Source organism: Chlorocebus sabaeus, chromosome 18 (genome assembly GCF_047675955.1).
Source record: "Chlorocebus sabaeus isolate Y175 chromosome 18, mChlSab1.0.hap1, whole genome shotgun sequence".
Lineage (NCBI taxonomy): Eukaryota > Metazoa > Chordata > Mammalia > Primates > Cercopithecidae > Chlorocebus > Chlorocebus sabaeus.
In genome coordinates, this window is record NC_132921.1 from 37,882,642 (window position 1) to 37,905,884 (window position 23,243).

Sequence of the window (23,243 nt, forward strand, 5' to 3'; positions counted from 1 at the left end):
TGTACAAAATTTAACACCAAGGGAAAGTAGGTGCAGGGTTCACGGGAACTCTCTGTACTATCTTCATAACTTTTTCTAAATCTAAAACTTTTCTAAAAATAGACTTTATTTTTAAAAGGATACATAGTGCATGATTCCATTATGCAATATGTATGATCTTGAAATAACAAAATTGTAGAGATAGAGCAGGCATTCGTGGTTGCTAGGGGTTAAGGATGGTGAGGGGAACTCAAAGGAGAATTGCCACAGGGAAAGCTCTGTGGCTACGGTGTAATTGAATATCTTGACTGTGGTGGTTGTTTCACAAGGCTATACATGTGACAAAATTACACAGATCTCTACACATACAACCACACTCACAAATACACACACATAAATGAAATCATGTATATCTGGTGAAATCTGAATAAGCTCTATGGATTGTGCCAATGTCAATGTTTTAATTTTTACATTGTACTGTGGTTGTGTGGGACGTCGGCATGGGATGGGGAGAGTTGGGAGACACTTGCACAGGACTCAGTATATTCTTTAGCAACCTCCTGTGACTCTGTAATTATGTAAAAATAAAAATTTTAAAAGTCTTTGAAAAATTGAAGACTTTGTGAGATGTTAGATGCCAGCATCTTAGTAAACTGTACTTTACTAAGATGTGCCATTGAACCTAGCTGATTCATTTGTGCAAGGCTGTTTTCTGGTGTCATTATTTTCTTCCCACTTCTCCTGGCAGACAGCTGAGGCAATTGTGAAGGTTGGAAATGGATTCTGGAGTCTTCTAGAGTATGGAGTATTGCTGACTATAATGGTGGTGGTTGGATCTCCTGGATTTGTGAGTGGCTATGGAGGTCTTGAGGCAAGGGCAGCATGGATGGTTTGAGTGGGAAGAGGAGGCAGATACCATTCTGCTAGGAGTTTATTCTGTTTTACGAAGACACACGGTAAATCTTGAATTTTTTAAGGGTTCTATTCTCACAAAAGAAATTTTGTGAAAATGAGAAAAATATGCCCACTCAGGGTAGACACCACACCCAGAGAGCAGATCTTGGAAAGAGAAGTACAGGCTGGATTTCAGCCCTGAATTTTTCAGCCAAGTCCCCTTGTGCAGGCAGCAGCTGGTGCAACCTTATATGATAGCCCTGGTTGATGATTATATTATGTCATATGTAGAATTATTAAGGGCAGTTACCAAATGAGTGGTGCAAGAGATAAAGAGGTGTTTCTGGACTGTGCTCATAAGATTTCCTGGAGAAGGTGAAGTTGGAATTAAACCTTAAAAATAGGTAGAATTTGGATAGGCAGAGAATGTATAGAGGATATTCATGATCTAGGAATGTTTGCTTGAATACAATTCAAAGGAGGCCTTGTCTTTCTTGCTCATTCTTCCACCTTTGGTACCTGGCAATGTGCAAGCAGGGAAGGAAAGAAGGGAGGATGGAATGAAGGGAGGGAAGAAGGAAGGAAAGATTTAACTGTGTGCCTTCATTCTATTTTTTTCATTAACTTCTTCCATGCTACCACATTGTATTAGGATAGGATAGACTGCTAAGATAACAATCCCAGAGTGTTGCTGGCTTTACACAATGGTGAGAATAAAGTTGGAAATCAAAGATAGGTTCTGTTGGGAAGGTACAAAGATGACAGGATCAGAGATTTTTTGACTTGAAGAACATTGGAGACACCGTTGGAGACACGTTGGAGATACCGTTGAGAGTTTAACTTCCCATCTTATAAAGTAGGCAGATGAGACTCAAATAACTTTTGCTCTTGGATACAGAGTTCTTGGATACAAGAACTCTGTATGACTATAATGACATATAACAAATAACTTTTGCTCTTGGATACAAAGTTCTTTAGTGACCAAGAAGAACCGATATTCCATGTCACTTGACTCTTATTCCAGTACTCGGTGCCCTAAAAAGTAGAGAATTAAGCTTTAAAATATCAAGCTTTATAATGAGAGGATGTATAGTTTCCAACTCTTTTGAGGTTTAACACTTATCATTTGTTACTTCCTAATCTTTCCATATGTGAATGTAACACTTTGGAACTAGTTTTTTCTTTAATTAATCCAAAATGAAAGCCCTTATGACACTTTAGAAAAGTGTATTACCACAGCTTTTTTTTTTTTTGAGACGGAGTCTCGCTCTGTCGCCCAGGCTGGAGTGCAGTGGGCGGATCTCAGCTCACTGCAAACTCCGCCTCCCGGGTTTACGCCATTCTCCTGCCTCAGCCTCCCGAGTAGCTGGGACTACAGGCGCCCGCCACCTCGCCCGGCTAGTTTTTTGTATTTTTTAGTAGAGACGGGGTTTCACCGTGTTAGCCAGGATGGTCTCGATCTCCTGACCTCGTGATCCACCCGTCTCGGCCTCCCAAAGTGCTGGGATTACAGGCTTGAGCCACCGCGCCCGGCCTACCACAGCTTTATAACGATTTAAAACTGGGCATTGGCATGTCCATAAAAGTGAAAGTGTTAGTAATAAGGAATGGAAATGAACACACCACTGTTTTCCCCTTACCCACTCCCTTTCATTGCCATTCGTTATTTCATCTGACCTGTAAAGGGCCTTTTTATGACCATGGGCAAATCCTTCAGCCCTGCACATCCCATCGTCCTCACTCCTTATTGCATATGTGACAGGTTAAATTTTTCCATGTAGCAACTAATTTCCAACATCCTCACTATTCTGGTAGTTGCCTCTCCCCAGTACAGGCAGCGAGGCTGGTTTGTGCTTATCCCCTCAGGGCATGTTTCTGACAGCAGAATGCAGGGAAAACATGAAAAAGACTTTATTTCTGGCTTCAAATGTCTAGAAACTTGGGAAATTGAAAGGAATTGGGCACAGAGAAACAATTTGGAAGAAAGTTGGAGCCAGGCTTTCCAGGATCCCTTCTTCCTTCCCCTTCAGATTAGAAAAATGATTCCCTGGCTCTGCAAATAAGATTCTGCTATATGCTGGTGGCATGGGGCCTTAAAAATTACTAAAAATAGAGCTGGAGAAAAATTAAAAAGTGTATATTCCTCCCACCCATCAATTTGTAGACTGAGATTTGGGCCAGCCACATGTGTGGACACATCCAACTTTCCTGAGAATCTTTGTCAGCACATTTCTCCACTATGGACTGATTAAAAACTTTAGAGTTGAGCCAATCCATTCCTAGGCAACAGCTTTGTCCCTGCATGAGAAGCTGGTAGGAAGGGATTAGGGCCACTCTTGGAAGTCATTTCTGATTTCAGAAATATCAATGGAACTAATGAGTCCAAGTTAGAATGAGGATTATAGAATGCTTTAAATTGTCCCAGTTCAGTGCAAGACAGTGAGAGGAGGAAAGGAAAAAGAAGGCAAGTCCTATTCTACTAGAGGTTGCTGACCAAATTCTCTGAGTCTCAGGAGACAAGCTGAGGTAGTAGTGCTTCACTCCTCCTGCAATGGCTCCCTAATACTCTACTGCTGAAGACTTCCATTGACTGCTATAATTCTACCACAGGTGCCGCAAATACCGAAAGTCACAGTGGATGTTATGCTGGGTCAGTTGATGGCTAGGAATGGGGAGTGAGCAGGAAATGTTATAATCATAACAACAATCATAACAAGATAGTTGTTATAATCAACAACTATCTTGTTGGCTTTTGGAAGACGCACGTCCAAAGGTAAGACAAAGAAAGAAGGCAAAAAATATATAAATGCCTGTATGTTCACATACAATTAAAGTATAATGTGCAAAGTCCTTGAGACAGGCTTTTAAAACCTACTTGTAAATACAAACTAAAAACTGGAACAGAACGGGTAGAAAAAACAGGCAGGGAAGCAGTGAAGACTCTGCCTTTCTTTTGAGACCCCATCACTCTTTCACAGCTGGCCATATTCTGCTTTAAACTGCTAGCTTCGTTTTTCAAATGCAGGCCTAGTAAGTCCCTTTAGGGCAAGGATGTTCAGTATAGGCACTGGGTAGGTAATCAGTAACTGTCTGTCATTTATTAAGTAGTCCCTCCTGTCACTCCAGTAAAACCTTAAGTGCAGCCAGGGATCCTTCCTTCAGATGTTTGACATCATGGGATATTTAGTAAGAAAGCTTAATCCCTATCTGTAATGCTCTTCTAAAAATTTAGGACAGGGTGGGTCTTCAACATCCTACAGTCTCCTTTGATCACTTTCAGCAGAGGCCTGACCGGTTCTATGAATCAGCCCTGGCTTAGTGGCCAGTTAGTGCAATACTGTATGAACAGTAACCCAGTAAATCAGACTCAACTCTTACCCAGAATGTACTTCCCAGTATCATACAAAAGAGATACGTTTGTTAAAATTTTCTCAATGATTCTGTATCCAGTTGGTGTGAGCAAAGACCCCCAAATGCTATTAAACTCCTTAGTGATGTGAACCAGATGGAAAATAAAACAAAAGAATTCACAACTCATGTTAGACTGAATTGAATGTCTTTAATTTCACACAATGAATAACATATGAATAGGATTAACTTTTTTTTTTTTTTTTAATAGTTAAGTGCTCTATACTGTGCTAACCTGATCTGGTAGCGAAAAAGACTGAGCTTTCTTTTAGAAAAAAATGTTTAAAACCCAACATCTAAGACCATGGAGGAGCATGACAGTAAGCATGCTAGATGTATCTACGCCTCAAATAACAGCAAGTCCATGTTCATTTTAAATGTACAAAAATGCTTTATGAATAAAAACTGTTACAAAAAGAACATTTCAAACAATGTACAATTTTCTTGCCTCTATATTCAATAAAATACAAATACATTTTTTGTTCTAAAATATGTTTACATACAATCAAAGTAGAACATGCAAATTACACTTTAAAAAAGGCTTTTAAAAACCACTTATGAATACAAACTAAAAATTAGCCAGCACGACTTGTAAGACAATCTTGTGCCCCATTTTTTTCTTTTGAAATATATATGTACATATTTAACACATCATGTGCATTTATTATTATTTAAGAAATAGATTTTTTTTTTTTTTAAAAAAAGGAAGAAAAAGAAAGACACCAATCTAGGGTGGAACTGCCCTTCCACGTTGACCAGTTGGCAGCTCCTTTCAATTTCCCCCCTTTAGTGTTTATTAGACCTGGGCAAGTGGGCAATAGATATCCAGGAAGTTTCTTCCTTGGTTGATATGTGCTTCTAAGACTGTTCCCCAAATGACTGAGTCCAACAGGGAAGGAAGACTCATCAGTGGGGTGAACTCTCCAAGAAACAAGAGGCAGAGAGGACCTTGTATTGTGGAAAGAAACTTTAAGAAACACCAAGAAAATGCTACGGTATATTACAGTTCGAGTTTCTAGGCACTGTGATGACATTATCTGTAAGCTCTGGCATTTGGACCACTGTGATACTATAGGGTAGAGTTGAGAATAACGTCTATATTTATCTACTTTTACATAACGAGAAGGACTGAAAATCCTGCAACGTAACACTTAAATGGCTTTTGAGGCATTTCAGCTTCCGCCACCCCTCTCTCTCCATGCTGCAGTTGGTATTTAAAGGCTTTGGAAATATGTGTATAGACTTTAGACAGTTCCCAGGTAAATCTTTCTAGTGATAGGAAAAAAATATTCTCCAAAAGCTCATTATCTGAATATTGTTGGGTAATAAGCTACAAGAGGGATTTTCTACTTAAGTCTTAAAACCAAATCCTTTATGATCTGCATGTAGTACATCACCTTATACTATAATTCTGTCACCACTTGATTATCATATTTATAGACCCAGCAATGTGCAGAACACAAATTCTGACTGCCATTGAACATGGCCACCTACTCCGGACAGCAGCCAAATTAACATGCTAATCTTCTGCCAGCCCTTAGTCACCTTCTCTGGGTTGTTAGTGGCTGCTGATTCCTGGTCCTGCCAAGTCACAAACCAGCCCCTGACATGCTTTCCTTTCCTTTGACCTTTCTTCCTTGGGTTTTCGCCAGAGCTGGGCTATTTGAAGAAGTTAAACTTCTGTTCCTCTCATTTGAGATGAGGGGTGGAAGAGCAAGTAGCTCTTCCAGACACTTAGCCAAGTGGATTAAAGATCCATCATCACCTTCAAGGAGGCTTTTGTATCTAGATTTCATCCTTTTCTCATCACCAACCAGACTCCTTACAAGTGGGTCCGCATCTGCTTACTGAAGTCAGGTCATCCAGAAAACAAAAACTAAAACCAAAACCAAAAAAAAAAAAAAAAAAAAGAAATAAAAATCAAGGGGTTTCTTTTATAATGAAATATTTTGTGAAGCTGTATATGGAGTACCATGTATCCCAAATGACCTCTTCTCAAAAAAAAAAAATAATAATAATAAAGCAGCCCCACCCAGAAGGCAGTGTTGGCGGGCCCAGAGACCTCCACGATCAGGGTCAGGAGAGTTGGGTTTTCTTCCCAGCTCTGCAACCAACTGTCTGTAAGCTGCATTGGCCCACGGCTGAGCTGAGTTTGGACAGGTAGGGAGAGGCTAAAGGAATTGGGGGTAGTTAGAGAATAAGGAAATGGTTGTACTGATGAGTTAGGTAAATGAAAAGCGGAAGAATAACATAATGTGATACTGAGAGAGGAACTGGGTGGTGGAGAGAGGAAGCTGTGTAGGTGACCAAACTTGCTTCCGCCTCCAAGCGGCTGTTTAGCATGCCTCAGCTGTGGTCCTCTGCAGTATTCCAGTCTATTCCTAGGGTCATACAAGTAGGGGATTCGAATTTAACTCACATGACCACTATAGACCAGAATTCACGTGTAAGTTGCAACTCTGCTGTTAAATCTCCTGAAATATCTTTCAGGGCTTTGGAAATTCTAATGTACCCCAAAGCTTTTTTGGAATTTCTCACCTACTAGAGGTTAATGTCAATTAAACTTTGGGTCCTTATTAAAGAAGTTTGCAGAGTGCCAGCTCATCTTCCTCTGTGAGAAGATTGAGTCTGCTTATAGAGGTGGCTGGAGAGACAGTACAACACAGGAAGGAGGAAGGGCAAACGAAAGAAAGAAGGAAATGATTTCAAAACCCAGGAAGAGAAACCTCTTTATGGCTGAATTGGAATGAAAATGGCTGCTGTTTCTTAGCAATGGTGGGGTGAGAGGGGCTAATTTAAACCTTCCTCTCAGGTGACTTTGGAACCACTCAGGGCTTGGGAATGACGAATTAAAAATGGCTGCTTTGATATTGCTGTTTAACTTGTGTGAAATGCCAAAGGTCAACCAAGGTCACAAACTGAGTATCTAGAACATAAGCTTTAAAGTAGAGGGGAATGCCGTCCTTTAAACTTACATATTGCTAGTATTAAATGCGACTGACCTAGTGGGCAGCGAATGATGTGAAGTCCATGGTGACAGAGCACAACAGTATGACTATGTGGGTAATTTCAACTAACTCTTGGTGCCATAACGGAGCAGTAATGTTTGCAAGCACATTAACTTGGAATTTAAAAATTTACTCACATAGATACCCCATCACTTATTCTCTTACGTTGCCAACAAAAATCCCTCTCTCTCTCTCTAAGGAAATAATACTGTGTTCTGAAATGATAATACAATTTCCAGCTGGTCCCAACTTCCCGTAAAGAAACTTAATTTGGAAGTAAACCAGATATTCTAATTCCCATTAGAAAATTTAATTCTCTCTCTCAGTGTCTCTTTCTATAATCTACCATGCCAGGTGTTTGATGTCTTGGGGAAGGTAAGGGGGAGTGAGGGAGGAAATTGAAAATAGTTATTTGAAATTTCCACAATCTGACTTTTAGAAAACATCTACGGAAATGGAATTCTTCGTATTCATTCTGAGCCTGCTTAACATATTTTATTCGGGCTGTGGAAATGGATAATAGAGATGGAATATCTGTCCACGGTAAACCAATGGTTAGAGTACAACTTGGATGAGAAATGTACAGCTGAAATTGACCATTTAAAAGACGATTTGTCACACACAGTTTGCATCCATGCAGACTGATAGATTTATAATTACATTATGTACAATAATGTTTTAGTTTATTAAGGCAACCACAATTTGGATACTTTGTCCAAGGTGGCTTGATATAATTGAAGTGGTGATACCCTTTGAGCATTTTATTTATTTATTTTTCCAGATAAGAACACTTACTCCCATTTGCTTTTAAGAAATAATTATCCAGGGATAATGGACTTCTTCTATTGTCTTTTTGTTTCCTTTTTTTTTTTTGAACAACCTATGACAATTATTCGTATGAAAAAGATCAGGTACCAAGGCATTGCTAGACACTTGTCTTTCTGGTGGGTCTGGGGTTTCAGTTTTTGGTAGCTTGTCAGTTATTCTATTTGCTGTGGGGTATTAAAACCATTTTATTCTGCCTATGCTCTGCTGACATGTTTTAAGTATAAAAATAGCCTGGTTGACATCTGGGTCAACATATCCTTGGCTGCTCTGCGTCACTTATTAAAAAGGTTTTATCAATACTGAGTATGTTTCACAATGATTGGGATTCAAAGCCAGGTTCTTGGAACAGCATGCCAAGGTTGAACTTTACAGCGCAGGTTAAGAATTGTATTATTTAAATGTGTACCAAGATTTAAAAAAAAAAAAAAAGCAGCAAGTACGTTAATGAAAAGATATATGGAAGTACAACGGGCAAAGGAAAAGTAGGAATAGACAACGCTAAAAATCAGTGTATGTGCGACAGAAGAGGCACACAGAACATGAATGCGGGTCTAAGGTCGCCTATCACTAGAACTCCACCTTCTGATCACACAATTCCATCTGAGAAACTGTACGGTTAAGGGAAAGATTTAGGTCACCTGAAGATGACGTTGGTACCCCAAAGCTTAGCAGAGCTTGAAAATCAAAAGAAATAAAAACCAATTAAATGGAACAGGTTACAGCAATGCCAGTTGAGCAATTTGCAGCTTTTCTCCCCTTGGAATGTTTCCTAATTGAGGGTGTTTCCCTTTCGATTTTCCTGGCCAGCAAATGAAATCGGAGTCGAGGGCGCACCTTGACAGCGGGAGGTCAGGAGAGCGCCACCAGCCTGCTCCTCCTGGGGGCCTTCCGCTCGCCTGTGGACGATCCAGCCGTACTGAAGCGCCGCGTGATGGGAGCTGCGGTGAAGCTGACAAGCTTCTTCTGAAGGTGTCTCCCTGCTTTGCTTTCCCTAGAGCTCCTGATGGCTCAGCCCGTCGTCTGGCCGGATTCTGCCTGCCCGGCTTCTGGAGAGAAGGGCGTGGGTGTCCCTGCAGCCGGGGATTCCGCCCCCGCCCACTGCGCTTCCCACGTGTCAGTTCCCTAGGCCCCAGGTGCAGACGCCCAGACCCGCCCTAGGGAAGGACCTCGCTCTCACTCCCTCGGGACTTCCTCTGCCTTTTGGCTTTCACCTCCTCTTCCTGGGGAAGGGGCTGCTGCGGGGGCGGCTGCTGCGGGGGCTGAGCGGGGGCCTGCGGTTTGTGTTTCCTCTTTCCGCCTCGGGGGGTCTTGGGTAGAGGGGGTGGTGGGGGTAGGGGCGGTGGCGGCGGTGGCGGTAGGGGCGGCGGCGGTGGCGGGGGCAGGGGCGGCGCCTCCCGGGCCATGTGGATGACGGCTTCGATGGTGGCCATGATGGTGTCTTGGCTGGCGGCGGGCTCCAGCACCAGTGGGCTCAGGCTGGGCTTCTGGCCCCTTTTGCTGGGCAGGTCGATGCATTTTTCCAGCACCGGCATTTGGTCTCTGGAGTCCTCATCGAACTGGGTGGGTTGCTTCCTGGGACGCCCGCGCCTCTTCTTCACGAAGTTGTTGCCTGTTTTTGATTGTCTCTGCAGCCGCTTGGCCTTCAGGATCTTGTTCACGTGGTCCAAGTTCTTCTTGGTGGATAGGATCTTGGTGTAGTTGCACATCTTCCGCACTTCGCACTGGATGGCTTCGATCTCCCGCCGCTTGAACCTCTTCTTCAGGGAGGAGCCGACTGCAGGAGGGGAAGAGAGAAGAAATTGAGCACAGGATGCAAAGTTGCCTTCAACCCAGCCTCTTCGCTGACAGCTAGCATTCTACTTGGCTATAAAGATTATGGAGAATTAATGCTATGGGTATTAAAATAAAAATAAACATTTCTCAAATATTCATTGTGCATGCAAAGTACTTCTATTTACATTATTTCAGTCCTCCCAACAATTATGTGAAATATTGTTGTTCCCTTTTTAAAGATGTGGAAACTGAGGCTCACACTGTTGAGGTAAACTGGCCTAGAGCCGTGGGACTCAATGGCAGAATCACAATATAAATCTTCCCATTGTTTATCTTATTATACAGGTAATTTTTTATTCACCCTTTTGACATTTGATCTGATTCAATTTAGCACAGGATTAGACTTTCTCTTTTTGTAGGTGTTGGATGAATGAAAAGGCACATGGGCCTCCATATCAAGCAACTGGGATCATGCAGATGTACTATCGATCTCATAGAAGAGATGCCTTGGCTTGATTAAGAATAAGAAAATGTAAGTGAACCATTTTATTCCTAATCCTTTTCCACTGACACAGGGAGGCCTATTTCCTGGAGCACTCTAGTTATCATGGCATCATCTCTCTGTGCTTTTCCCCCAGCGTTCTGGACTACTCAGGTTGCCTGATGGCATTCAGTTAACCAGGTCCTTCATAACCAGTTCATCCTCTGGGAACCTCAAGGGAAGTATCAGCCAGGTGTTTCTGAATCATTTACACTACCCCTACCAGGCTGGCGTTTGCAAAGAGCTCTTTTCATGTCCTGTTGGCCAGCTGCAGCTGCACCTCTATTTTATGAGCCGAACTTCTTGTCTCAGGAAGTCCTGCACTGCTGCCACTAAATGGCCTTCAGAACTGCTTAGTTTTGAAGTTCAGACAGCATAAAGTGTGAATGGCTTCAAAACATAGCCAGCCATTCCTCCTGCAGATCGTTCTTTCTCCTTGTGTGGTTCATGAGCAGGCGCATGTGTGATACCTGTCTGCACACACACACACACACACACACACACAAACGGGCACATACACTCACACAGACTCCATGGCTCCACCTTCAAGGTGGCCACTCCCCCTGGCTGTTTATAAACATAATAAGTGTGTCTTCACCGAGTTCTTTGCTGCTATGATTTACGCTGCATGTTCAGCCCGAAAGGAGCCCACGTGGAAGACCTACACATAGAGGGGAGTGTGGTGCATTTTATCATTTTGGTTTGTTGTTTCCTCCCATAATTTTTTTTGTACCTACTAATAGAGAAGCAGAATAAATATCTTAAGAGAGAGGAGGAAAAAAGATGCTTAAAACATGGATACCATTCTCACTTATTCTTGGGTACTCCCACTTGATTCTTTCCTCTGCTTTGTCCCATTTCTCTCTCATGCTGTGCCCAGCACAGATTGCCAGGAGGGTTTTATTTGAAGTTATTTACACCCCCAGCTTCATGGAGTGGGGAGAGCTGAGTCCCACAGGCCAGGTCAAAATGTTACTGCTTTTGGCCAAAGGTCAGTAAGACTGACCGAGCAATGAATAACTACTGAATGATCTTTAAAATAAGTTATAAAGATCAAAATAGAACAAAGCCAGAGTGAGCTTCCGACTATAAAAATAAAATTTTTGTAGTTAGTTTTGTAAAAGAAAAAGGTTGCCTGGTTGTAAGTTATCAGAGGCAAGAACCAATGCTTGTCTGTCTTTATGGCCCTCAAAGGGCCTAGCAGGGTGCCTGGTATGTAAAAGAGATTTAAGAATTGTTTCTGGACTGACAAATCAATCTAATCAGGCCTTGTAGTCATATTCCCTAGAAGAGTTCTAGTTTGAATTTTTAAAGTGACCATTGCAAATATAGTTATACTAAAACTTAGCCCACCTCCATGTCAGTGACAGATAATTTACTTTGTCCACATAGTCCATGAGTCAGTGGCAACTAGTCAGTAGTAATACTCCACAAAACTTGACACTATTCCAAGCAAAGGTTTCATTTACAGTTTGCCCTCTCTTTAGTTTATATCAGCCATAGAGGAAGCAAATGCTATGTGATATGTTATATAATATAGCATGAAAGTATAAAGGAAATCACCTTGCTGACATGTAATATAGCATAGAAGTATAAAGTAAATCAATTAATTGGCAATACTGTATTTGACTGAGTTAAGCTTGATGGAAATACTCCATGAGCTGCAGGTCATTTGGGGAAAATTCAACCAATGGATTGTCGCTCTATGTGTTGTCTTTTTAAAGTGAAATGCCAAAATAAATAAGTAAATAAACAAACCCCCAAAACAAAATCTCCAAACCAAAATAAAGAAATAAACAGAAACCTAGCAGATAGCAGCTAATTCCATATTCAAAAACATGTGCTGAATAACTTATTAAGTCTTTGCATTAAAAAAGATTATAAAATAAAAATTAATTCTGATAGTGTAAATCTACCAAACAATCCTAAAAAATGTCAAAACAACTCTTTTGTGCCCACCATTCACATTTAGCAAATGTTAACTTCTTGTCATATTATTTTTTTTAGTAAGAAAGAAAACATTACAGATTGAGCTAAGTCATGGCTCCTTTCTCCATTCCTTTCCCTTTCTTTTTTATGGTTGTTTTAATCCTTTTGTTGCATATAGATGAGCTGATGTTGGTAAAAATTAAAAATCTGAATCTACCTAGTGTTGGTAATGATGTAAGAACTGGGAACACTCACATACTGTTGGCGGGAGTATAAACTGTTATAATCATTTTGGAGAGTGATTGGGCAATAACTGTTAGAGTTGAAGATGTACACATTCAATGTCCCAGCAATTTCATGTCAAGCTTGTCTCCTTTACTTATATATAACAGGAGGCAAAAGTTATATAAGGATGTTCCTTGAAGCTCAGTGTATGATACAGAAAACTGAAAACAATCTAATTAATCAACTGTGATACATAAAACAATGCAATATTATACATCGATTAAAATGAATAAACTACACATAAATATATCAACATGGTTAAATCTTATTTAAAGAGTTGAGTAGAAAAGGAAATCACAAAAACATGTTTAAGTATACTACTTACATAACTTTAAAAACACACATACTTCTTGAACTTTTATTTTATCTTCAGAGTCCAGTTGTGGAGGTTTAAAGTGACTGCTGTGTAGGAGATCAACTGTGAGTCAAATACTTGGTGGATGACTCACCTACTACTCAACATCTACTTCCCCCCAAGGCAACCTCACAGAGTTTTATTAAGCCTCTAGAGTAGGGTTGTCCAACAGAGTTTTCTGAGACGGTGAAAATGTTCTCTATGTGTGTGCTGCTCCATAGGTAGCCACTAGCCACTTGTGGCTACTGAGCACTTGAAATGTGGCTGGTGTGACTGAGACACTGAATTTTTAATATCACCTAATTTTCGTTTAAATAGCTACAGTGTGGCTAGTGGCTACCCTATGGGGCAGCACAGCTCTAGAACTACCTACCTTGAAATACAGAGGACAGAAGACACACAGGGATTCATTCAGTAAATTGCGGACTGTGGGAGGCTCTAGGCAAACAACCTTGTGTCTTCAACAAATAAATTGCCGGGCAGGGGGAAGATGAAACTGTGCATCAAAAGAGACTAAAGAGATAAAGTGACTTTATTTGGATGACAGTTGGAACAAACTGTTAAGAGAGATCATGAAATAAATGGAAATGTGAACAATGGGCATTTCATGATATTACATAATTACTGTGAATTTTCATAGGTGTGATATTTGCATTGTGATTATGCTTTTTGAGTACCTATCTTTTAGAAATGCCTATGAAAATATTGATAGATGAAATCACATACCATCATCTGGGATTGACTTTAAAATACTAAGGAAGGGAGGAGGTAAGTGGAAGTATTGATGAAACAAGATTGACTGTAAGTTGATATTGTTGAAGCTGAAGTTGATATTGATGGGTACATGAGGTTTGTTAATGCTATTCTGCTTACTTTGATGTATGTCTGACATTTTCCATAACACAATGTTAAAAAGTTACAAATAAGTGGCAATAAAGCATCTTAAAATCTTAGGGCTGGACAGTGCTCTAATTTTCACTCTCTTGGGGCTTTATTTCACCTAAATACTTTTTGAAGAATAAGAGATGTCCTCAGTGAAGGTCATGCATCCACCATCTCCCTAGAAGGCTTAGCTTGTAGCTGCCATCCTGTTTTAATGGCATAGAAACATGAATGAGTTCTCTGTGTTTTATGCTTTCACCACCTGCATAAATAAATACATGTCATGAGCCAATCTCCATTGATGGCATCAGGTATTATGACAGTATCCCTCTGTCTTTTGCACATTATAATCTTTGGGGTTTTTCATATCTACTGAACATCTGAATTTCATTTATTTTTCCTTTATGTTTGTTATCCAAACTTTCAGTTCAGATTTGTTATCCCTCTGTGTGAACAATAGCAGAGTATGGTATAGTAGAAGTGACTCTGTGTAGAAGAAGCTGGAAAACAAGGTGTACTGAGATAAGTCCCTTAACTCCTCCATCTCTGTTTCTTCATCTGTTACACTGGATGGTGGAACCAGATGCTCTTGGAAGTTCCCTTCTATATTTAGTTTGCCGTAATTCTTTTCTATACTCATTATCAGTTGCATCCCCAAATGTGGGGCGGCTTTCTAAAACATTTATTTATCGAATAATTCTAAAATATTAGTGTGTGGGGAGAACTTCGGACTTGGCAGGGTTTGATATTCACAGATCTTTCTCCTTATTGCTTATGATTTCACTGTCCCTCTAAATGTTTACAGATTTTTCTCTCTTCAAATCGTTTCATTACTGGACAGTCATTTCTGGGCTCTTGCTGCAAGATTGATTCCATATTTGCTCTCCTTCTTATAATTGTCCTATATCTTGCCTGCTCTTTGTTAGTTTTAAAGAATAATTATTGAGTGGCCCAGGCAAAATGCAAATTCATTTCTTCATAACTCAGCAATACAAATTTTCTTTCAGACACTATCTATATTTGAAATTGCCATGCAAATGGTTGAGCTGGTTTTGGTCCAGATCTAGACATTCTATCTTTTCACTCCCATTATCAGAAGATTGGCTCATCAACATTCTGTTGATTTTGTCAAGTCGGTTATGGTAACTAGAGAATGGACTTAGCACTGCTTTTTGGATGCAGAATTTGTACGTATAGTAGGCCCCTTGAGACAAAGGCTAACAAGGCTTAGTTATATAGAAGATTTCCAAGAAATAGATACTCATGTTTGTAGACTGTACTTTGCCCATGTACAAGACCCACGCTATTTTACAAGAAAGCTTTGGGTGGATTATGGAGGGAGGCAAATTTGCCTCTAGACTCCTTAGAGTTTTTCTTGCTGTTTGAATGTTCCTAAGGGGAGGTGGAAAGATGTTGAGGAAGGCTGAACTGCCTGGAGTTGGGGTGCATTTCAGGGCAGATAGAGCTGGAATATCCTGTGCTTTAATCAAGGCGGAGAGTTGCAGTGTAAATTCCTTTGTGTGCTGATACATGTTAGAAGATTCTCTGAAGGCAAAGGCCACACTTTTTTTCTCTACTTTCAGAGTTCCCAGCACAGGCCCATCGATACAGCAGTACCTGATCTAGTGCATACTATGTGGTCAGCAAATACAAGCTCAATGGCATTCAATTGTCTCATGTTCTCCAATGTAAATTCTGCATTTTATTTATTTATTTTACTTTGTACTTGTGCTTGCCTTGGCAATGGTCTCTTATTTTCCTAATGCTGCTTTTTATTTTTAATGGGGAGACTGAGGTAACCTGCCTTGGCATGCAGACTTTCTTCTTCCATCCTTAGAATTTAAATTAACCTTCTATAGTACTGGCCTTAAAAGCTCTTTTGAAAAAGATGGCAAGTTGCCTCTGCTGGTGAGGCCTCTGCAAGGTAGGGGGCATCCGAGTTGCTGCTTGTTATCAACACAAGTGCTAGAGGACTGCTAAGTTTAAAGCAGCAATTTAGAATTAAGAGTTAGCAGATGTGGGGGATTTGTCAAAATATGATGGTGTTTTCATTCTGTTCTTAATATCATCTTAACATACTTTGGGGTTTCTTTGAAAACATGAGTAGCTTGTTTGAAGCACAGTAACTGCTTGACCATTCAACAACTTATTCTTAGGGGTTTATTGTGAAAGAACTTTTTATCTCAGTTGCAATGGCTTGAAGGACTCTGGCCTGTGTTCTGTTCCTATTTCACATTTTTTCTTGGGACAAGGTAGGAGGAGAGGTGGGCAGACTGGCTGATGGACAGGTGCAACAGTGGGGTATGTAGGTGTGAGCATGCTTATGTGTGTGAGCTCTGAAGTGGGCTAGGCCACCAAATAGTTAGTGTCCCAGAGCAGCTCCCTAATCTTCTCAGGACTGGTGTTGGATTTAGAAATCAGCCTAGTGCTCTCCTGCCCCTGCCAGCTTGCCCACACTGTTCACCTCCTCTCTGCCTCTCTAAATTAAACCAGCAGCTTCCCAAGTGCACATTCCCTCCAGAGGAAGCCAGACAATTTACTGGGCTGCAGAAACAACACATTAATCATTTGTATTTACATTATTTATATTTTACCTAAATAATCCTAATGCTTAATAAACGGAACTCCAGCCATGCCCTGACTTGCGCTGCCCATCAGATGACAGGTCACCTGTCACACTTGGGCATGAGATTCCTGGGAGAAGGGGAGGCCATGTGCATTCAAGAGGTTGACAGGGGATCTCACTGGTTAGTTGCTTTCAGGGTGCTGTCAGTGTCCTATATTTTAAATTTGTAGCAGGCCAGCTCACGTGGTAATTTTAGAAAAGCAAGACTTTTCAACAGAAAAAAAATTCAAAATACTTTGTAATGAGATGAAGAAGACCCATACAATATTTTATATACCACACAGAGTTCTGTTGGTTATTTCACACCAAACTGTATACATGAGTGGCCACTTTCAAAGATGAATTTGGCCGTTTTCTTGTACAAAAAGACAAGGGTTCCAGATTTTCTTAACTCTTCTAGGCTGTCAGTAACGTTACCCTGCAGATGATAAACGACAAAACACTTAATGTCCCTTTACAGTAAACTGAATCAGAAAGTAACCGCGTTTGGAAAGAAACTCATGCTATAGAAAGAGTAGCTTTGGAAATTTATTGCAAATATTTCCACCATTTGGCAGTTTTGTTGCTGAAAACAATATAGCCTATAAATCCCTTTAATCTGCAAATCTGAATACCTTGTAAACAGAACTGACTTTCAAATGAAGAGTTGGACTAAAAAATATGGACCATCTAATTGTTAATAAAGAGGATGGTTTGCCAAGTTTCAACAAAAATCTTGTTTAACTGATAGATGAGATTGGAAAAAAATAGTACTGATTTAAGCACAGTCAACAATCTACTTTATTCTTTTGAATCTATGGGTATGTGAAATATTCTTTATCCTACAACATCTGCTAACAACAAGTATTGAAACAAACTGAATTCAGAACGAGAACTTTAAATTACTTATCACAAGTGCTTAAAAAAAAAACCCAAGATTTTTGAAAACAAGTATACAAACTCAATTGCTTGGCCCTCCTTAAAACACTATTAAAAACACTTAAATCAGTATAACATTTTGTTAGCAACAAAAATATTTTTGTTTTGTTAATAATAGGTAAAATGAAATTTAAAATTATTTTAGGAATATATTTCAAGTTTATCTCATCCTGTTAAAGTTTGTATTTAAGAAAAAGAGGGCACATATTTTTAGTATGTATTTAAATGGTGTGACTATTCAAAATTATGTTACTAATATCACTTCATGATCAATAATCTGGAGCCCACTGCTTTAAAGTTGTCCTTTCTGTTTTAAAAAACTCCTCAAGAGTTTATTCACTCACTTGGTATTTAATCCTCAAAGATCTTAACTAAAGCTTCTTGAAGACAGCATGTGTTGTCCTTTTTCATACCTTTTCAAAACAAAGAACACAGTTCCTGTGTCATAGTAGATGTTTGATTAGTATTTCCTGCTAGACTGTTTCAGACTGTAAACTCCCAGAGCCCAAATCCTGGAGAGCATTTATCCTTATATTCCCCAGAACACCTTTAACTGAGTGGCATGCCATTCCATGGCAGTGAGGGGTGCCCTATCCATGGAGAGCTCCTCGAATGGGATTTAATGCTGACATCCTTTATTTGATTAGGCAATTCACAGGTCCTGGTCTGTAGACTTTCAGGGTCCTTGACTTCTCTGACCACGAGGAAATAACGCCAGTTATTTCATGGGCCCATGGGTTAGACAAACCACCTGGGACTTTGGACAGATAATGACAGTGGCGACTCATTCCAGAGAGAATCCAAGCTGAGTAAAAATATTACTAGGCTGCTCAAGGGACTTCTAAGGAGGGCAAGCCGGATTTTGGCAGTCCTGAAAAAACTGGGCAAAAGAGAGACCTCAGAGATAAGAGAACCAGCAAAAGATGAGATTATAGCTCCCTGTAAGGTGCATCATGAATATTCATCACAAGGGGTTGCCCACCATGGATGAACAAAGGAGTCTTTTAAGTTTGGGGGATTTTCTGGAGGTGCTATTTATTTATAAGTTACTTGTAAATAGTCAGCCGGGAGTGGTGGCTCACGCCTGTAATCCCAGCACTTTGGGAGGCTGAGGCGGTGGATTATGAGGTCAGGAGTTTGAGACCAGTCTGGCCAACATGGTGAAACCGTTTCTCTACTAAAAATACAAAAAGTAGCCGGGTGTGGTGGTGCACACCTGCAATCCCAGCTACTCGGGAGGCTGAGGCCGATAAATTGCTTGAACCCAGGAGGTGGAGGGTGCAGTGAGCCAAGATTGCGCCAATGCACTCTAGCCTGGGCAACAGAGTGAGACTCCATCTCAAAAAAAAAAAAAAAAAAAAAGAAAAGAAAAAAAAAGTAGTAGCTTCCTAGGCTTTTGGTAAGGAGTGAATTGGGAATGGCAGCACTGGTAAACTGAGAAATACGAGGGCATTTAGCCCTCCTCTGTTTCATTCAACTTTGGCTTTTGTTTGTTGTAATGTGGATCAAGTCCCAACACACTGATGAGACAACATGGAAGGCTGGATAGAAATGTAGTTAACGCCAAAAAGTTTGAAGCTACATCTGTTGAGTCTCACAGCATGCCAGTTGGTCACACAGCGGGGGTGGTTGCACCCTCTCAAAGGGCTCTTTATATTTCTTTTTTCTTTCCTCTCAAATGTGGTATCACTTTATCCTTAACCATAAATACCATCTCTTATATAATACCCCAACTATTATGCATGCATGTTCTTACCTGATTGTGAGACATTTTCTTTGTCTCTTTAAAACTTTGAAAAAAAAAATACAGGGAAGAACAAAGAAACATATAACAAACGTGAACACGGACTCAGATAAAATAAGTCCTGTTGACCATGCTAGAACTTCAAGAATTACATATAGCGGTAAGTATCTCTGTTTTGTTTTTTTCCTGGTCTTAATAGTAACTGCATTTGTTTATGTATTAGCTAGCATATTTGGCAATCTGATGGAAAACATATTGACCAGGACATTAGAAGAATGAGGTTCTGATCTTAGCTCATCATCCCTCAGTTCTGTGTCTCCAGACAAATCTCTCCATTTCTTGAAACGACCGACCCTTGATTCTCAATAAATATAATTCTATAAAAGTCATATACCTCCAAGTTTTCTGTGCCCTAGGTAAGACATCCTCAAATCCTTCATCTGTGTTTCCTATCAGATGAATTCTAGATCAAAGCAAATTTTTCATTTTGATCACTCTCTGGAGATTATGTCATCTGCTAAAGTTGATCTGAAATTTTAGTGCCTAGAATTGAACTGATTTTCTAGATACGAAGTGATTAGTACAGAAAAATGGGTTTGATTAATTTCTGTGATCAAGGCACCATGCTTATATTAATAGAAGCTACATTTTTTAAAAAACTGCATTTTTTTTCCCAACAACATCCTACTGTTGGCTCATGTTAAATGGAGGCTCAATTAACTCCCTTAAACACTTTCATATAAACAGCTATCAACACTGGCCACTGCTATGTGGAATTGGGTGCTAAGCTTAAATGCAGGCCTTCTATTTAAATCTGAAAGTTTAATTTTATTAACTTTGTGAATTAATATTCTAGTCTGTTGTGAAAATTTTGAAACTTAATTTTGTTTTCTCAAAGAGTTCTCAGATTTTTAGGAATATTCAGAGGGCTCGAATACCCTAAAAGCTAATGTCTCTCCTTTTAACTACCTCTGGGCTGGATTCAAGTAACTAAAAGCCATGCTATCATTTTTTCTTTATTGAAGTTTCTAAAGAAAAACATGTCAATTTACAAATTAACTATCTTTGTATTCTCCCTAAAAACAATAAGCAATTTACACCAATTGCTTTCGACTTTCTCATGTCTGTTTGGTTAGTGGAAGATGGATGAACCACAGAAACAATAACTTTGCATAGCCTACAGGTGTGTGTGCCCAACTCTATTATTTCTGTAAGTGTCAGAGAGGATATTACATCTGATGTTGAACAGGGAAAAAAGTCTTGCATTTTTCTTTTATCCAGAGGCAACTCTTCTGCCCTAGTGAGAAAAAAATAAAAGATACAAAACAAAGCAATACCAGGCATTGTTCCAGTGCGCACAAATTTCCACTAGAATTCAGTTTATAATTCAGTCTTAAAGCTTTTTATGAACACTTCATGTCTTTGTATATTCCACCCATTCTTTAAAAGTCCAATTAAGTTCTCTTCCTAAAAGCCATCCATGGACTCTCATTTCAGCATTCATCTGTTTGCTCCTCTCTATATTGCCTGTATCTCTCTGATGGCACTTCACTTAGTCCGTCCTCTATTATGATTATAGGATTAATCTGTATTAACACTCTTCTTAAATTGTAGTTTTCCTAAGGGACAAGGACCTTGTCTTAGCCATTTTTATTCATGCTTGGAATAAACATTGATTTCAGGCCCAGTTTGTGCCAGGCACTATAAGGGGCATGGAATGTTGTGCCTTCCCCCTAGTGAGCAGCACAGAGTCTAGCTGACTTACTTGAATTGAAATCAATCTGTGTGACCTGACTTGAACAGTACTTACCATCTATTTCGTAAAGTCTGTGTTTGAGGCATGAAAGGATGTTTTTGGAGATTCAGATCACTGTCAATTAAATTAGGTCCTCACATATTTCAGCTGTTCCCTACTCTTCAGAGCACCATTAACTGAAAAGTCTCTCAGTTAGAACCAAAAGTACTGTGAAATATAGACCAGTATCTAAACTTCATTCCATAAGAGAAGTGGAGTTTCAATGACAAAAACATGGACTAAAGCAAGTTTGGAATTTATTAAGAGTCACTAAGAAGACCAGCTTGAACACTTAAGGACATTAAGGATGTTTAAGAACGTGAAGATTGACTGAAATGACGAGTCCCCTGGAAAAGGAACACATGTACATATTATACATTAGAGGGAGAGAGAGAATCGGGGGAAGGAATGGTGTTTTTTGTTGTTTTTAAATAGACTTTTTTAGAGCAGTTTTAGATTCATAGCCAAATTAAACTAAAGGTACAGAGACAGAGGTTTCCCATATATTCCCTTGTCCCAGCACATGTATAGCCTCCACCATGAATGGTCTTTTCATTGCCAAGCATGTGAATCAGAATCATAATGGTTTATTATGGGAGAAGGGTCATATGCTCTCTTGGCAAATATATATACATTCACATTCTGAGTGCTATACCGGGAGTTTTTTGAAAAAAAAAAATTGCTTTAACTTTTTTTTTCAAGTATAAGCTTGAACAGACTCAAGACGGCAAACACTCCCTTCTCAATTTAAGATTTGACAATTTAAGAAGAAAAAGCTCATTCATCATCTTTCCCTTTTAGAGACCATAAATTATTGGCTCATACACCATGTGGCTTGGATTCTAGGAAAAGTTAGTGTAAACAAATCCAAGTTACAATGCGTGGAGTAGGAGAGTGAGTCATAAACAAAACACAGACATATGCTCTCATATAAATAAGGGCCTGGATCATCAGCTTCCCAGAGTCTGCTTCCCATTAATTACACAACAAAATGAACTTTCCATATGTAAAGCCCAAATCACTTAACTCTGGCAACTTGTATAAGACAAAGACCAGGATTGTGACTATGCAGGCACTAACAAAACTAGATTTCAAAATAAAAAATGTCCTTTCAAAATATCTTCAAGAAGATCACCTGGAGGAGAATTTTTGAGTAACAAAACTATCCCCAGGCACTCTGGGAAGACTGCTTGGAAGCTGATAAGGATCCCTGCTGAATTTATAGGTAATATTAGGCACATTCTCTTTTGTTCTGTGTCCTGTCATTTTTCTTATGCTGGCTAGCCCTGGATCCCGGCCACACAGAGTTTTCACACACATTACTGGGACCATTGAAAAGTTTCAATTCCTTCGTTCAGTTCCTTCTTGCTGTCTTTTGAAACTATCCATTGGTAGCACTAACTTATATTTCCTGATTGTCTCATGAAGACTATCTGGTCTCTTTTAGTTTAAAGAGGTATCAAGGAAAACATAACTCCTGGGGAAGAGTATTCTTCAATAGGTCAGACACTCCAAGAGAGGTGGAAGTGAGGTCTTTCCTTATGTCCCTTTCAAAAGCTGATTCCATAAAATAAACTAACAGAGTTAGTTCCAATGGACATTAAAACAACAGATCTTAAACTTTGGGTGTCCTGGATAGGGGAAAGAGGAGGAAAAGGACTTTTAGCTCTTTCCTAGTTGTGGGGGTGAGGAGGTAGCTTTCAACCATTCATACACTCGGGGACTATTTTTGTAACATCTATGCTTTGCGTCATACCTTACACCATACAAGGCAAGTAGAATGCATTGCTCTTGCCCTCAAATGAAGGTGAAGGGGAAGGAACTAACATTTCTGGAAAACCTACAGTGTATGTTGCAGTATTTCACATATTTCCTCATTTAACTGTGATAACAACCACTTGAGGACCTTGATTAGTATCCCTTAGTTTCTTTACAGTACAGAGATGAAAACTAAGTATTTTTTTCCTAAGGACACACATCTCAGAAGTTGTGAATACAATAATTCAAGCAATGGCTGTCTCATTTCAAAGCTAGTTTCATGCTATATTTCCTTAAGAAAGCAAAGAAGACAGGGAGCTAGAAAAAGACTGATAAAACCTGAGTTTCCTCATTAATTTTATACTCTTGTCTGTACTGGAGTGCCAAATTTCTCTGAATTTCACCATCTCGAAGGCCTTTTCCAACCCCCTAAATTCCATAATTAAATAACAGAAGATATTACTGCAGATGACACATCATTGCTGCTAGATTAACTGTTCCTGCACATTGTTTTGATCCT

General features: G+C 39.7%; 1 protein-coding gene across 4 annotated transcripts in view; it reads right to left on the minus strand.

Annotated features, from left to right (window-relative positions):
* Positions 1-4,412: 4,412 nt before the first annotated feature.
* The window catches only part of SETBP1 (SET binding protein 1), a 378,123-nt gene continuing 359,292 nt past the window's right edge, over positions 4,413-23,243 (minus strand). For all 4 annotated transcript variants that reach the window (XM_007974168.3, XM_007974169.3, XM_007974170.3 and 1 more), the window contains exon 6: positions 4,413-9,891. In XM_007974168.3, the coding sequence (XP_007972359.2) occupies positions 9,272-9,891 (620 nt within the window). In that variant the 3' untranslated portion in view covers positions 4,413-9,271. The remainder of the gene's footprint in view (positions 9,892-23,243) is intronic.